This window comes from Anarrhichthys ocellatus, unplaced genomic scaffold, assembly GCF_004355925.1.
Source record: "Anarrhichthys ocellatus isolate YVR2014 unplaced genomic scaffold, GSC_Weel_1.0 scaffold14, whole genome shotgun sequence".
NCBI classification, from domain to species: Eukaryota; Metazoa; Chordata; class Actinopteri; order Perciformes; family Anarhichadidae; genus Anarrhichthys; species Anarrhichthys ocellatus.
The window spans coordinates 4511734-4527635 of NW_022280044.1; the positions used below are offsets into that span (position 1 = coordinate 4511734).

The 15902-nt window shown below is 44.3% G+C and overlaps 2 protein-coding genes across 2 annotated transcripts in view; one reads left to right on the top strand and one right to left on the bottom strand.

Moving 5' to 3' along the window:
* The window catches only part of col9a2 (procollagen, type IX, alpha 2), a 32123-nt gene extending 31799 nt beyond the window's left edge, over window positions 1-324 (bottom strand). Inside the window, exon 1 of the mRNA XM_031853783.1 lies at window positions 12-324. The gene's annotated coding sequence lies outside the window, so the exon portion shown is untranslated. The remainder of the gene's footprint in view (window positions 1-11) is intronic.
* angpt2b (angiopoietin 2b) overlaps window positions 16-15902 on the top strand; it is a 17942-nt gene continuing 2055 nt past the window's right edge. Inside the window, exons 1-8 of the mRNA XM_031853787.1 lie at window positions 16-151; window positions 267-778; window positions 5345-5500; window positions 6239-6360; window positions 8100-8332; window positions 8771-8895; window positions 11586-11687; window positions 13752-13918. Of these exons, the coding sequence (XP_031709647.1) occupies window positions 470-778; window positions 5345-5500; window positions 6239-6360; window positions 8100-8332; window positions 8771-8895; window positions 11586-11687; window positions 13752-13918 (1214 nt within the window). The 5' untranslated portion in view covers window positions 16-151; window positions 267-469. The remainder of the gene's footprint in view (window positions 152-266; window positions 779-5344; window positions 5501-6238; window positions 6361-8099; window positions 8333-8770; window positions 8896-11585; window positions 11688-13751; window positions 13919-15902) is intronic.

A 15902-nucleotide genomic window follows, 5' to 3' on the forward strand; every position in this document is an offset into this window, starting at 1 on the left:
TCTTTACTTACCACTTCAGCCAACATCCTGAAGCGGGCCGCTCTCCACTACCACCCCTCCTCTACCCTTTTTCCTCCAGACCAACGCTTTGGACTCGAGCTGCTTGAGAGAAGGCAGTGAGGAAGGACACTTTTCAGGAGAGAGATAAATGGTGAGTGAGACGTCTGCTGTTGGTTTCCTGGACTGGATTGTTGGAGTTACAATAGAAGGCAATCCCCCTTTCCTGTGTGTGTGTGTGTGTTTTCTGTCCGCCCTAACTGTGACAGAAACAGGAGCACGAGTTGGACTAAGAAGACAGGAGGAGGACAGAGACAGTCTTGAGGGACTTTTTTAACATAAAGACGGAAAAAAGACACAGGAGATACAGAGTACCAAAAGGAGGCAACTCACCTGACTCGCTTCTCTGCTCTGCCAGAGGGAGCGACCTCCGTCTTCCCCTCTCCTCCCTCCCCTTCCCCTCTCCCCTGACATGGGCCCCCTGCTGGCCCTGACCCTTGCCTACCTGGCTCACCTGCTGGCCACCGCGACCGGCTCAGAGCGCCAACAGCACCGAGTGCAGCACGGCCACTGCAGCTACACCTTCATCCTGCCCGAGGTGGAGCACTGCCATCCCTTGAAGGACTTCCAGGTGACCAACACCCTCCAGAGGGACTCCCCGCCTGACGCTGAGCCCGACGCGAGCCAATTGAAGGCCCAAACAGAGAGGCCCTCCTGGCAGGAGAGGAAGCTGGTAAATCTGGAGAGTGCCATGGAGAATAACACCCAGTGGCTGCAGAAGGTAAGGTCTCTGCCCTGTTAACTTTCTCCTCCGTCATCTTCTTACTTCACCTCTGAAGTACACACTCTCTTCTTCTTGGTCTTTTCACATGACACACATTTTAGCCGGCAGACCTTCAAACCAAATGCTGAAAAAATAAAAAAGAACGGGATGTCCACGGAATGCACCGCTTGATAACATCTGTTGACGAGCTTTCGTTTATTGATAAGTTCAATGCTCAGCTGGAAATGTCCTGGATGCTCGCTGTATGCATACCTGGCACCATGTCAACGCCTGGTGCATGAGTGTGTTTGTTTGACACCACCGGGAAGCCAGAACTCCCCGTTGCATACGAGAGGAGAAAGACACATGACCCGTGTTTCGGCTCATTTTCAGCACAAGTTAGCTGAAAATCTTTGTGTACCAAACTCAGCTGACATATAAATGTATATTATAGAAATATGTTCCTCAGTTTATCTGCTGTAGACACATTTCAGCATGGCCGTTGGCCTTTGCGGTTCCATTTGGCTCGGATTATGACCGACTTAAAATGAAATGATGCGATTAAAAGTGGCCTCACAATAGTGTTTTCATTGCTAAGGTCATCCGGGGCACAGAAACAGTGTTGGGCCATTGTCTATGACAGACAGACTGACTGACACGCCATCCCTCGTCTCCACCCGTCTCTCCATTCTTGTCTGCATCACTCAGAATATTTATGGTATACACTAATCCTCAGGCCGATTATAGGGGTTTGTGTCGAGTGTTTAGATTGGCGGGCTGAGAGCAAACATGTTGATTGTGTTTCAGGATTTGGAAATGAAGTATTAAGAATGTCACAGCTCTCCCCCCCCCCCACCCCGTGCTGCTGTCCCTCCCCACTCTCGCCATAAGGTTGACTGCCTTTCCTTTCCTGACTCCTTTTTACGCTCGACACCCCGTTCCTCTCCTTCCGTCTCCTCCACTTCTATCTGGACCGCTCCGGGATGATGAATGTGTCCCATATCACACCTTGACTTGCCGACCACCAGATCTCAAACTCTTCCATCTGTCTTGCTCACGCTCTCTCGACACACACACACACACTAATCCAGCATGTTCCGCTGAGGAATCTCCAAGTGGACGAGCAACAGGACTGTATCAACATTCCAGATTCCTTCTTTGGTGTTTCCAAGAAGAAACTAGTGTTTGTTTTCTATTGTTCTAACCCCCAACACAGCCCCCCCCCCCCCACCCTAGTCCCTTTACCATTCTGCTGCCCTGAGGGATTGACAAAAAGGATGTAAGCGTGCTTTTGTTAGTGCTTCTAAGAGGCTATGTGGATTATACGAATGCAGAAATATTGCATAGAGATCAAGGTGGCTGGGCTACCCTCAGGTGACCCAGTAATGTTTCGTAAAGTATAAGTATGTTACCCACATAACGAACATTATTCATTTAATTCCTTAAAACATCCCCCTTTTTTGAACATTCTCAATCTATGTCTGTTGACTTGACAGTACATTTAATCAAGTACTGTACAAATGTTATGCAACATTCTACTCTACTACATTTCAGAGGGAAATAATGTACTGACAATACAGTGCATTTGTATGCAGTAAATTAAATCACCACCTAACAGTTTTAATATGAATAAAATCAGCTATATTGCAGCCAGCTGCAACATTAAATAACATTTTACATGTTACTGTCCGTCTCTCCCTGTCCACACTTTCAAAATCAGGGGCAACCAACTAGGAGGCTCTAATCTTCTCTCCGTCCCCACCCTCCTCCCTCTGCTTTTTAAAATATACAGCTATAGAGTGCTACGTACATACATGCGCATTAAGCATCACGCGTATGGTGTTTTATTAGTCTCAACCTGCACATAACAGGCGCATGCACGCGATACGACTTGGGAAAGAAACAAACGGGGAGGGCAGGATGCCCTTTTGCACAGTAGACTGTTACTGTTGTGATAATGTTGGAATATTTCAGATTTTTCACTGAATTTTAGCAAGTTTTGTTGTAATCTTAATGTAATATTGATGCCTCTATCTGTAAAGCAAGCAGATGGTCTGGTTATTCTTAACGCTTGTTTTCCGTTCCTCCTGGGCGGAGACATCAGCCACTCTGATGACCATCATCATCACCTGAAATGTTTAACTTCACACAAAAAATTATCCAATATGCGACTGGGGCCTTGATTGAAAAAATGACATTTAGACAACAGTTTACAGCCATGTTAAAGCCTGAATGTACTACAGAACACAGTCTACATCCAGTGTATAACATACAGTATGCTCACATGCTGATGTTTAGCAGTTATACCTTTTACCATGTAGACCATCTTAGTTTCTCGGACTAGCATGATAACATCAGCAAATCTAAATGATGGCGCAAGAGGAAAAGTTTCCTGGGTATAACCAAAGTCATTGTGACTCATCTGGGAACCATGACATCCGGAGAAAGTATGGTCCCAATGCATCTGTAGCTGTTGAGCTGTTTTACTGGTGGCACAAGATCAAAAACGTCATTAGAGTTCCTGTGGAGATCTTGAATGCCTGCACAGAATTTCATGGCAGCAGAACCGTCCACTTTTTGTTCAGACTAAAGCTGTGGCTAGACCAACATCACCGTCCTTTGATGAAACAAAAAAAATAATAATCAGGAACATCTGTTTCCAAGAGCAATATCCTGGTTCCTCTGGATAATCTACACAACACCCTGTCAACCATTTTCAAAAGGACAAATTTGTTGAACAGCAACTTTCAATTAAAGTGAGATTTTGTGGATGTGCCCGTATAGTATCAGGGAGCTGGATTTTGGAAAGAGATTCTTTATCTTTTTAATTTTTGTAAATGTCATTATGAAACGCTGTGGGCACCAAAACCAGAATTAAGTTTCTGTATATTGTATTGGAGTTGAGGCAGACATCCAAATAAAAACCAAAGGCCAAGAATACATTTTCCTCTGGTGAAAAGAGGATTTATATATCGATAAAGTCGACAATTTAATGGAACATAATCATTCCTCTTCCTCACAATCATAGCCTACTTATCATTTCCTCAAACACCATGCATACTATACGTTCGGCCTTTACTCTGTAATAGTAACTGAGAACTAATGTGTCTATTGGCTCGACAATTATGGTATCAAGTGACACAACTGCCATGATTTCCACAGCACTGATCCCTACCTCTTAGACACAATAAGAATAAGAAGTATCTGGCGGCCGAGAGCGGCATGTGACAGAGCTGCAATTAATGCATGTGACTGTAATATGAACCCGTTGGACAGGCGACTGATAGCAGCTTCAATAAATAGGCTGATTATGGTGATCAGGGATCTTTGGTTCTTCCTTTGGAGTTGGCTATAATCCGCTTTGTAATCTCTTCATAACCTTCGTTACGGGGGGGGGGGGGGCGAGGGGGGTTCTGCTGTCTCAGTTGTCCTTAAGTAGCAAAATGTGAGAAATGTATTTATAGAGCACGACGGAGGAAGAGGGACAGTTTGAATCAAAGACGAAGTAAGAGAGATGCAACAACACCGATACAGATATATATACACCGGGCCGATACTGACTCAAATAGCTGGATTACAGAGTGGAATTTTAGTTCTTGTTTAAGTTTTTGTTAATTTGTTAAAAAGTTAGAAAAGCAATGTTTTAGTAAAGCCCCAAACTATTTAATTGCAGATTCGTCTATTTGCCCACTTAGCTCAGTGTTTTAAAACTACATAAAATATAGAAAAAGCTCTCTCCTGTGCCAATGCATTATCATAACCCCATTGCTGTCTGAAATACACATTTATATTGAAAAAACAAACAATCATAGTCTCATTTGAATTCTCTTTTTTGGCGAATAACCACTCATTAGCCGGATACTTCTGAACGCTTTCTCCTCAGGGACTTCATTTTCCAGTCGTGTGGTTTAAACGAGTAAAGTCTGATCTGTTATCCCCACAAAAGTCAGAATGTTAATATTAATGTTCTCCAGGTCGATATTCTACTTTGCGTTATTGCAATGCACAGGCCATTGCCCGTTAAACCTCAAACTAATTCCCATCGTTCACGGGCATCGAAGGCCGAATTTGTCTCCCAGATTCCGTTTGCTGAAACCGACATTAATAAGAAAATCTATTTATTGGAGCAAGAAGGATTTTTAGTCCCTCTGCAACACATGATGGGTTTCACCAAGTGCTTCTTTATCTGACCTTGTGATTTATTAGAGTGTAGGCGACTATCCCTGAAGTCCTGCACGTGAATAGAACGTCAGCCTGTTGGTCAGTGCTGTTCTTTTTGAAATGCCATTTAAACTCCTGCAGAGTGCTAAATTGTATTAATGTGCTGGTTAGTATTTGCCTGAGGTAGACCTGCGGATAGAAAGATGGTGGCAAGACACTGTCGGTGCCATAGGGGTGCTGTAATCTATGACTCCATCACAGTACCTGAAAAAGACAGATGACTGTAGGGTTGCTACTTTCACACTGCATCAAGCTGTCAGCGAATGTATTACCTTCTAAAATATGATTATCGCCACGATGAAACCAAGGAATCTGACATGCAGTATAATACACCCTCAGAGTCGGCTTGTTCCCCCCGTACAGCTGGAGAACTTCATCCAGGAGAATGTGCGCTCTGGGATGGAGGAAATGAAAAGGACTGCGGTGCACACCCAGACAGCTGCCATGCTACAAATGGGAACCAACCTCCTCAGCCAATCGGCGGAGCAGACCCGCAAACTGACAGATGTTGAGACCCAGGTGAGCCCACCGGGAAGCGTTTGAGTGATGCCATGGCCAAATCCAAATGAACAACTTTGTGTGTGTGTGTGTGTGTGTGTGTGTGTGTGTGTGTGTGTGTGTGTGTGTGTGGGTGTGTGTGGTTTTTGCATGGGGGTCACACCCATGCAAAAACAAATGTTACTTGCGAAACACTCGGCAAATAGCTAAATGAAATGTAAATCAGATGTAACCCACTGAGAAGCCGTGCCCAAAGGTGGCGGCAACCGCTTTTTTAAAGCAGCTGGTATTCGGTTCCACAGGCTCTGATTGACACAATGACTAGAGCTCGGCGTCTGACAACAAGCCAATTAAAACATAAAGCTCAGCAGCACAGATGTGTCTTCAGTCATGCCACAGAGCTGTTATTACAGATTGGGCTGTTTTTGGTCAGCTTGCTTTCTTTTGCTCTTATCAGAGTCGATGTGAAACTGCAACCTGTACAAATATCGGAGCTGCTTTGGTTCCAAGTTATTTTTGTTTCATTTGCAACTTCAAAAACATGTCACAGGTGCAAGTGAGGTAATTCTTGCTCAAGTTCTCATTGTAAGATCAGAGAGTGAAGCATTACGGGCCTCGTCATGTTCTGCGCGACATTGTTTATCCACCAGGGTGCTTTACAGCCCCCCCCCAGTCAATCAGCCTGTCATCTCTCTCATCCATGCTTCAACACTGCACATACTGTGATAGAGTTTTTATTCTGGTGTCATCAATCTATAGGTGTTAAACCAGACGAGTCGCCTGGAGATACAGCTGCTCGAGTACTCGCTCTTCACTAACCGGCTGGAGAAACATATCCTCCTGCAGACTCAAGAGATCTCACGCCTCGCCGACAAAAACAGGTGAAAACACACGCTTCAAAAGTCATTCTTTAGGTAGTGCCGTGTACCGTGTACAGGAACTTCATTTTCAGATCCATTATGGACCCCAAGTGGTAATTTACGAGGCACTTGTTTTCTCGATTTGAACATCACAAAGTTATTTTTGCTCTACACTTTCCAGAAAATCCCCCCCACCAGTCAAGATCTGTGCTAACCTCAATGTCAAATAGCTTTTAAATGGATTTTCTGTTATATTAACATAATGTGCATTGTGTAAGTGTGTGTGTGTGTGTGTGTGTGTGTGTGTGTGTGTGTGTGTGTGTGCGTGTTTGCCAGTGAATAGGCCGTGCGTGCTAGGAGGGGTTTCCCATTCTTCTCTCTAGAAACACAACGTCAACTTAGGGCCAGCAGAGGTTAGGGAAAGGGAGCCGGTGTTTTCTCTCTTTGTATATCCGACTGTTTATCCTTCCATCCATCTGTACAAAGTGCGACTGGTGGAACACAGTGCCCCGGCTCCAAACACCTGTTACACATCTGGCCCGGCTCATGCCCCCTTTTGGCCCTCGTCCTTCAATGCAAATAAATGTACACCTCTTCACAAGTAAACACCGTGAGGCGGCGCACCCAATTAGAAAAGGTCAACACAGATTTGCTGCCAAGCAGCTGTGGAATAAAAAGGGGGGCCCGTAGTAGATTCTGGGGGGCTACTGCCGCTGATCCTTGAGGGGACAGGGGACAGTTTTTTGAACTACTGCCAACTAAAATGAGCTGAAAGACATGTTTGTTTTCACAAGCATTACATGTAAAATACTATTGGCAGGAAGCGCAGCATTTTGCAGATAGAGGGCTAAGAGCGGTCTAATAGCAAATATGTATTTCAATAATAATAAATAGCACAATGTCATAAGCATAACAGTTTAATTGCCCAGGATGCAATGTGATCCGAAAATAACATGTTTGTTTTGTCAAACCATCTTACTGTATAAACACCGCTGTGCCGGTCTACCGCTGCACTTTGCCTGCTCCTCAAAGTAAAGTACACATAGTGGAGAACAAATTGTGAGCTTGCTTCGCCACTGGAGTCCCCCCCCCCCCACCCCTACAAGGCAAATACGAAATTGAAGTGAATTGAAACCGATTTGGGTTGATCCGGCTTTCATTTGAGGCCACATGCCGAGTTGCTTGCCTAAAGTGAGAGATCGAGGATGCACGTTCAGCGTAGCAGTTGTGCGTGTGCACGGGGCTGAAAAGTAGCTTGTTCAATCTGGGTGGCTGGATTGTTTCAATAAATAACTGCTGCACAGTCGTTAGTCAAAGCCATAAAGATCAGGCTGCAGGGATTTATGATCTTCATTTGGAAGTGGGGGGTGTGGCACTTGCACAGACACGCGCGCACACACACACACACACACACACACAGTCAGATTGTTGCCTGATGGCTGTGATCGAGAGGCTTAGCATGCTGGTCCATCTGCTGCTGCAGTACAGGTGTTTATATGATGTTAACCCAACGAGCCTGTCGCGCCGACGTCGATTAGTCATCATCATGTAAATGTGCAAGTTTGCGCAACCTCCGCTGAGATAGGTAAATGTCGAACAGCTGCACTTCTGCCACCCATCAGATTCAAGAGGCATCTTACACACTTGATATAGTATTATGTCTTCCGGTTTTCACTTTTCTCTTTTTAGGAAAATACCACACACACACACACACACACACACACAGGGATTTAATGCTTTTTTTTTTTGGTCTTCGGTAGTTTTCTGGAACAGAGGCTCTTAGCGCTGGAGGCCCGGTATGGGAAGGAGCTGCAGGGCTTGCAGAGCGAGAAGCGGCAGCTTCAGCAGCTTGTGGAGAGGCAGAGTCGACTGGTCGGTCAGCTGCAGGGTGAACTGGTCAGCTCCACGCTCAACAGCACCTTGCTACAGAGGCAGCAGGCCGTGCTCACGGACACCGTGCAGCAGCTGCTGGCTATGGTCAACCACTGCAACGGTGAGGCTGAGGCATTTTGCTGTTTTTTTGCTTGTGCAAAATACACATTCGCATGATGAAAACAGAGATTAAGAAATAATACTCAATATGAAATAGAGCACAGAGCTCTCACTTGCTAGTATTTAGCATACAATACATTTGCATTCCTATGATTGCATAGGACCTGCTTCCTGCAAAAAAAAAAAAAAAAAAAAGACTAAAGCATCAATAAACACCAGAATTTAATTTAGGCAAAAGATGAGATCTACAGCACTTAAATTAATGAGCATGAGATTTATGATTTAGTTCAATACTAAATGAAAAATATCACCTCCAATAGCTTGTATTTCAAATCCCAGACACACTGCGTGCATGCATGCGCTGCAGATATTGCAGGCTATAAGCCAGGCCAAGGTTGCCATATCTGTAAATAAATTGTCTGCATCATGTTTTTCGCAGAAATCGTCAAAGCGCCCAAGGAGGAGCCGCTTAGTTTCAGGGACTGTGCAGAGATCCTGCGATCCGGAGCGACGGAGAGTGGAATATACGGCATACGCCTCCCTAACTCTACGCACACCGTCAAGGTAGTGAGGCTCTAAAGGTCGTTGGCCTTTTCTTGCAAATATCACCTAACTGACTGTGACACGGGACTTTTTTTTTTTTTTTTTGTTTAGACATTTTACCCATTTGTCTGTCAGTATTTAACACTGGGATCATTTATTCTCTGCCCAGCCTGCGTAACGTCAAGCTTGTACACGCTACATAATGACATTCGGAAACACTGGAAAGAAAAAGTAGTCCGCCGTAATGGTAATGTGTAGAGGGGGGCTTTGGGTAAAGAGGAGGATGGAAATGCCATGCTGGGTTACAGAGGGCTGAAATAATAAGCAACAGGAACGTTATGCCCCACGGGCTTCATGGTGAGCGAGGGTGCACTGCTGAATGCAAAGTCAGAAAAGCTTACGAGGAACCTCCGCTGACCTGAAGTAGCTAGCCCTTGCTAACTCAACCGTGGCCCCCACCAGCAGCAGGCTATCCCTTCTTTGAATACAAGCTAGCATTCTTGGCTGGTTCCTTCACTCTCAGAGTTACCACAGAAAAAGATAGACAGCAGTGAAACTGTTTTTTTTGTGTGTGCGTGTGTGTGTGTGTGTTATTCATTACTTTCAGTCTACTTTGCTGGTTTGGCACCATCTCTGTGTTTTCCCCCTGTTCTTCCTATTCATTTCCTGTGGGCAAGGCAGCCAGGTGTTGGGCACTGGTGCCATGTGTTTCCTGCCAACTAGGGCCAATGTGCATTTCCACCGATGCAAGTTAGTGCTCCCCCAAATCCTCGCTGCTTTCAATCTCTGCCATCTAATTCCAATGTGGCTGGCAATCTGGGTGGCTGCTCGAAATAAAAGTGGGGCAGTTACAAATTGCCCTGTTTTCAAAGCAGAGAGCGGGCTTACTCAGCTGAACAAGTGACAAAAAGCATACACGTATTTGTGGAACGCGTCCATCTATGTATCTTTTAGTCACCGGGGCTGTGTATAATGATGGCGTTTACAAACCAAATAATGAATAGTTTGGATCGGCCCCTTTTTGAATTTTTTTATTTCATAACTCTGTTGTGCATGCTTTTGAGAGCTAGATTATGCTAAGGGGTCATAACATTAAACACATTAGGGCTCTTCTCTAAGCACACATTGTGATTCAACAACTGTGTCCCCTGAAAGCCGGAGCCACAGCATAATATGAAAGAAAAAAAAAGCTAAATACTGCTTAAATTGTCTGGATTTTTGCATTTTATTCTAATGGGTTTGTGCCTAACTGACTCCTTGGCTAATAATAATTGAATGGAGTATTAAATATGGATCTGGTCTGAATCACAATAACGACCACATTTGGGAAAAGGCTTAACTTAATCTATTTCAAGATCCTGTTTTTTGTATTCAGTGTGATGCCTTTAAGGCCAGAACATTAGCTTAATGTGCCAGAGAATAAGCGTCTACTCTGCTTCCAGAGGTAAAGGACCTGAGTGCCTTTTGACCCCGATTTAGCTTTCCTATTCTGGGCAAGTGCTGGAAACTTTCATTACATTTCTGGCTGGAAAATAGCCACTTGAGTTGTCGACATAGAGAGACCCCTCTTTGGGATGCCGTCCGCGTAACCAGCATCCGCACCGCCCGACTCTCGAGACGGGTCAGGGTGGTTTGTATGGTGGACAACATTCAAGCAACCAGCCAAGTGAACCCATTTTGTCTCATCGGTAATTGACCACATTGCAGGTTGTAGAGGTTGTTATTGAGTCAGAAGTGTCACTGACAATAGGCCAAAAGATTCGATCCTGGTACAGGTCATTTCATATCTCCAAAATGATATCGCGATACAGCATGTTTTAAGGTACTTCAATAAATGAGTAGTCTATATGAATCCATATGCTAAGCATATGTATGTATATATACACTTGCTCAACTAAAAAGGACATAATCTTACCACCCATGGGAAAAAAAAAATCACAGTCATGTCATCACGACACAAGAGGAGCTGGAATATGTCCAGTCAAACACCTCACATACGTAAAAACAAGTCCCTAAACAAGTGTACCTTTCCAATTCTGTCACTAGATGAACGAGCGCAACCCAGTCCTTTGTGGTCTCCCAAACATATCTATTGTTATACATAATGGCAAAATGTGAAGCCAAGTAAGAAAGAAAATGTAGGGAGCCAGAAGCAAAGATGTCTCATCCTCAACCCTCACTTTCCTGCCCAGCTGGGACACATCATTACGAAAGGTGTCATCCTCAGTAATGAAGAGAACTCTGCAGCCCTCCTCCGATTTTCTCTCCTCCCTGCTCACTGTTTTGGTTTTTCGTATAGCAGCAGGAAGTTGTTTGCTAGTGAAAAGGCTCTGCTATACCTACTACACAATCAACTGTAAGCTGGTTAACGCAGCGGGGCATTTGGCCGGGTATTTCCCACAGCAGCTGTGGAGATCAAGGGAGGCTGAATATTGGACTCACACTTGCCAACGTGGCTCGAAAACACAACTCCGAAATACTGCTGTGTATCTGGTGAAAGGGTAAAATGATTGTGGCGAAAAACAGAATGGTGGTTGCTATAAGGTGATAATATGGCAATGCGGTGTCTACTTGTGGCAAAAACAATCAATTATTGCTGCTTTAAAGTTAAGAATAGCTTCCTGGTTTGATCAGGAAATTAAAAATGCAATCATGTTGTTGTCCAGCCACAGGAAATAAAAGCGGCTTGTATTTCGCCTTCACTTCCACAGGTGTTCTGCGACATGACGACTAGGGGCGGTGGGTGGACCGTGCTGCAGCATCGGAGAAACGGCTCGGTGGACTTCCACCGTGGGTGGACGGACTACAAATTGGTGAGTTCTGTGGGGTTAAAGTGCACCCTTATCAGCATAGGCGGTACGGATCGGTGTTGCGGGACTGGACAGGAGGTTCCAATAACCCTCCATGGGTGACTTGGCACTGAGAGGCGTGGGATACCGGCTAGCCTGTGATCCCAGGTGACCTGCGGTTTGTTGTGTTTGGCCGGCCCTCATGTGCTCCACCAACCCCCATGTTATTGCACCTGCTCTCTTTCCCTCTCCCCGTCATACTCCCACACACCCATACATACTTACACACACACACACACACAAATACACACACACACACACACACACGTCATGCAGTTCAATGACACAGCGCACTACGGTTTGTACCCATCCTTAATCCCAATAGCGTGCGTAAGGGAATGCTTGTGCAGCGATGAAAGTAACAACATTTCAAGCTCCGGAAAACTGGATCTAATAAAAATTGTACACTAGAGACTATGAAGTTGTCAAGCATGTTTTAACACCTTTGTCTTTTTGTTTTCTTTGCATTAAGATGATGCTTTTTTTTATGAACCTCATCACAAAGACTTCTCAAATCGAATCAATGTTCCGTTGGCGCGATAGAGGAAAAACAACATATGCTTGCCGGGCCTTTCCGAGCGTGTTAAGTGACACACAGAACAAGTGAGAGAGGCTAGTTTGGGATTGAGTGGAGTAGCAATTTTGTCTCCGACCCATGCCAACAAATCAGTTGCTGCAGCTCCGACTGAAAATAGAATGGAGAGAAGACCGTGACTGCAAACAGAAGGAGAGAGACATAAAAAAATAAAAAATAAATAGCTCAACAAAACTCTTTCAAGAACAATATTTTTACAAGTGGATGATAAATATTTGGTTCCAGTTGGGGGCGTGAGAGCACAGGGGCCTTGTAGATGGCATAATAATAACGTGTGTACTAAAATGCTTCACTGAGCCTCCGCCCACAAACTCCATATCTTCACAAACTGTGGGCAGTGCTGATCAAGTGTTGCACCCGGGCCTTGCTGGATGCACCGAGGCTCTGAGTATTTATTCACTCTCACTGACTGAGGATTCAGAGGTAAACAAGGAGAAGACGTTCTTCTGTTAGACTGAACAATGCATGGGCTGGGCTATCCTACAGGTCATTTCATATCACGATAACTTTATATCACAATATAGAATTATATATATAGTGTTCGGTTAATATATAAATGATCTCTATCAAATAACCTCATGCTAAACCCTATTTTTTAGACTTCTGTGTAAATTCAATACTTGACAGTTTTGAGTATTATCTAATTTTATTAAGAACTTGCCAAATTAACAACTGTTTCAAGTGAAATTATAGAAGAAAATAAAAATAAATACAGGCCGAGCCAATATTTAATTTCCTTCACCCGGTTAACATCTAACATTGACTCGTGGTACAGAGTCTCTTGTACCCGTTACTTTATATTCCAAACCCATACTGTATAATGTACAAATAGTTCATAAATGAATGTAAAGCTGCCAAAACTCTGAATATAACTCATACAAATCATATTCATTAAATTCTTGTTTGGATGATGGCAGTGGAGAATGCTCAAATCAAACAACACTCAGAATCTCCCATAGGCATAACCGTCTGGGGTCTCAATCAATAAACACTGCTGTGAAAACCGTACACCTGTCGGTTGCAGTAAATTAAACAATAAATGAAATTAGACCTATTACAGTGTTCGTATAACTCATTAAATGATTAACTCCCATTAGGTTCGGTATGCAAACAAACAAAGGTACATTTCAAAGCTGACTTTTCTGTACCTTTCCACCCCTTAATATGTCCTGTTTATAATTAACTTCAAGTGTCAGTTGCACAGATAGAACATTTGTAGGGTATTACGGTAAAATTAAAGTCTCAGCTGACTGGCCCATTGCTTTAGGAGTGGAGTATTTGTCTAAGTCCATCACAATGATACGACTTCTTAATTTCAGGGTCCTTTTCATAAGAACCACAGAAACACTTGGCAGGTCCCTGGTAAAGAAAACAAGCCCCTTGTTGGAATAGTTTCTTGTTCCATCGTTTCTCCGTCTGTGTGTCTAATCCAGGGCTTTGGAGAGCCGTCTGGGGAACACTGGCTGGGGAATGAAATCATCCACAAGCTGACCAGCTCCCAAGAATACAGTCTGCATGTCCAGCTGAAAGACAGAGAGGGGAACGAAGCGTTCTCACACTACGACCGCTTCTACATCGAGGGAGAGGACAACAGCTACAGGTACCGGCGTCACACATCACGTTCATTCATTACTGCAGGCTTTAATCCTGCATAAGAAACAACGCTGAGATCAAAACGGACTATTTTGCTTATTAAATCATCCTATTATCCCAAAGTTTTGGGCATATCTCAGTATATGATGGAATGATGAACTAAAACACTTCATGTACACTCGGGTCTCCAATTAAATGATTTCACTTTGTCAGAAATCAGACACGAACGGGACTATAATGACGAGTGCTTTATTGAAGTGTTTTATGAAGAGGCCTTCTAATGTGAAATGCATAATTGCGATGCAGTAACACCCGTTATATCGCCGCCTTCCCTCTGGGTTTAATGCTCCTTAATATCACGACAGATTAGAAACAGTTATCGACAGTTCAAGCTCACTTCGATTTCGTCCTTCTCTAAGCACGGAGGTTAAGGATGTCATTCAAAAATGATGATGAGCTCGGCAGAAGGTACGCAGCCACTGTTGTCTGGCTCCATTTTTCTTCTCACTGTGGCTACCACTGCCCCTGAAAATGGGGGGCTACCTCCACTGGAGTATAAGCCCCCGCGGCAGGAACTGACAACTCAAACCAAGCTCCTCGGTAACCTTGCAATCACTAATAAGATTATGCGTGGGTGTGCTGAAGCCATGCTATAAAACAGCAATGAAATAGGTTTGCTAGATTTCATATAAACAGGTATTTACCTGTGTTTTGTGAAAGTTTATGCAGATTGACGCTCTGGGATGACAAATCATAATCATATGTGGGTGTGTGCTTGTCCAAAGGACCCCTAATAGTGCAGAAAATTGCATTCGCCCGAGTTTGTTCTACATAATTAGCGCGATGAACCTGAATGTTTCACGGTTGTGCCGCAGGCTACACACTGCGTGAGGTGAAGCACCTGAATGAATGTAATCACCTCTGAAGCTTGGCTACCTCTGAGATCATGTTCCGTTGTAACTAGTTCAATATGGACCAGCTTTTACTAGCATGCTGGAGATGCTGGCTTCATCCGCGGGTTGAAATTAAAACTCCCCAGCCAGAGCTGTGGCGCTGCACAGCCTGCCAGCCACAGCAATCCTCCTCCTCTGCCGCATCCAGTGTGCTCCCTAAAGCCACATGGAGGTCTCACAACATTATTCATATGTTATTAATCAGCATGGAAGACCACTTTCCACTGACGTGGAAACCAAATAGCATCCCTTTTAATGTAACAGTGTATTTGTCATTAAAGGATACAATAACAATATGAAAAGATGGTCACTATGAAAAGGATTAGTCTGCGGTGTCGATGGACTAGCGGAACTAATACATCTGGAAGTCATGGCTAATGCAAAAGTTGTGCAGAGTAAGAAGAGATGGCTCCAATAGGATATCATGTAGCCTGTGGTTCGCCATCTTGTCTAATTTGATAGTTTTTAATTTTCCTCCACATTTCTCCAACATAAATATCCAAATATCCTCTCATATATTATTCCAGCCCCCCCCCCCCCCCCCCCTCCTCTTGCTGCACTTCTTGATGTGTTGCCCTGCCTTTGTGAACTTACAAATTCAAGAGGAGATTCCTTCATTTAGTCATCACAGACAGCGTTGGCCCGGGGCTCCGGAGTGGGGTCACATAACTCAGGGGGAGAGTCCGGTACTAACTAGACAGAATGGCAGGGCAGGGGAGAGGCCAGTCAGCAGGGCTGACCTCCTCGTCCACCCCCTTCAGACTCGCACTCACACACAGTCTCTCACACACACACACACAGTCTCTCTCACACACACACACACACACACACACACACACACACACACACACACACACACACACCATTGCTGAGGACGCTGTATATATTTAATTGAGCGAATCAATTCAACTTGTGCAGAGATCCCGTTCAGACTGTTTGGGTTGTTTTCAAAAAGCGCCGCATGGAGGAAAAATAATGAGCAGTTATTTTATGTTAGTTTTTGTCTTGATGCTTGGCAACAATGGGAACCTTGGGGGG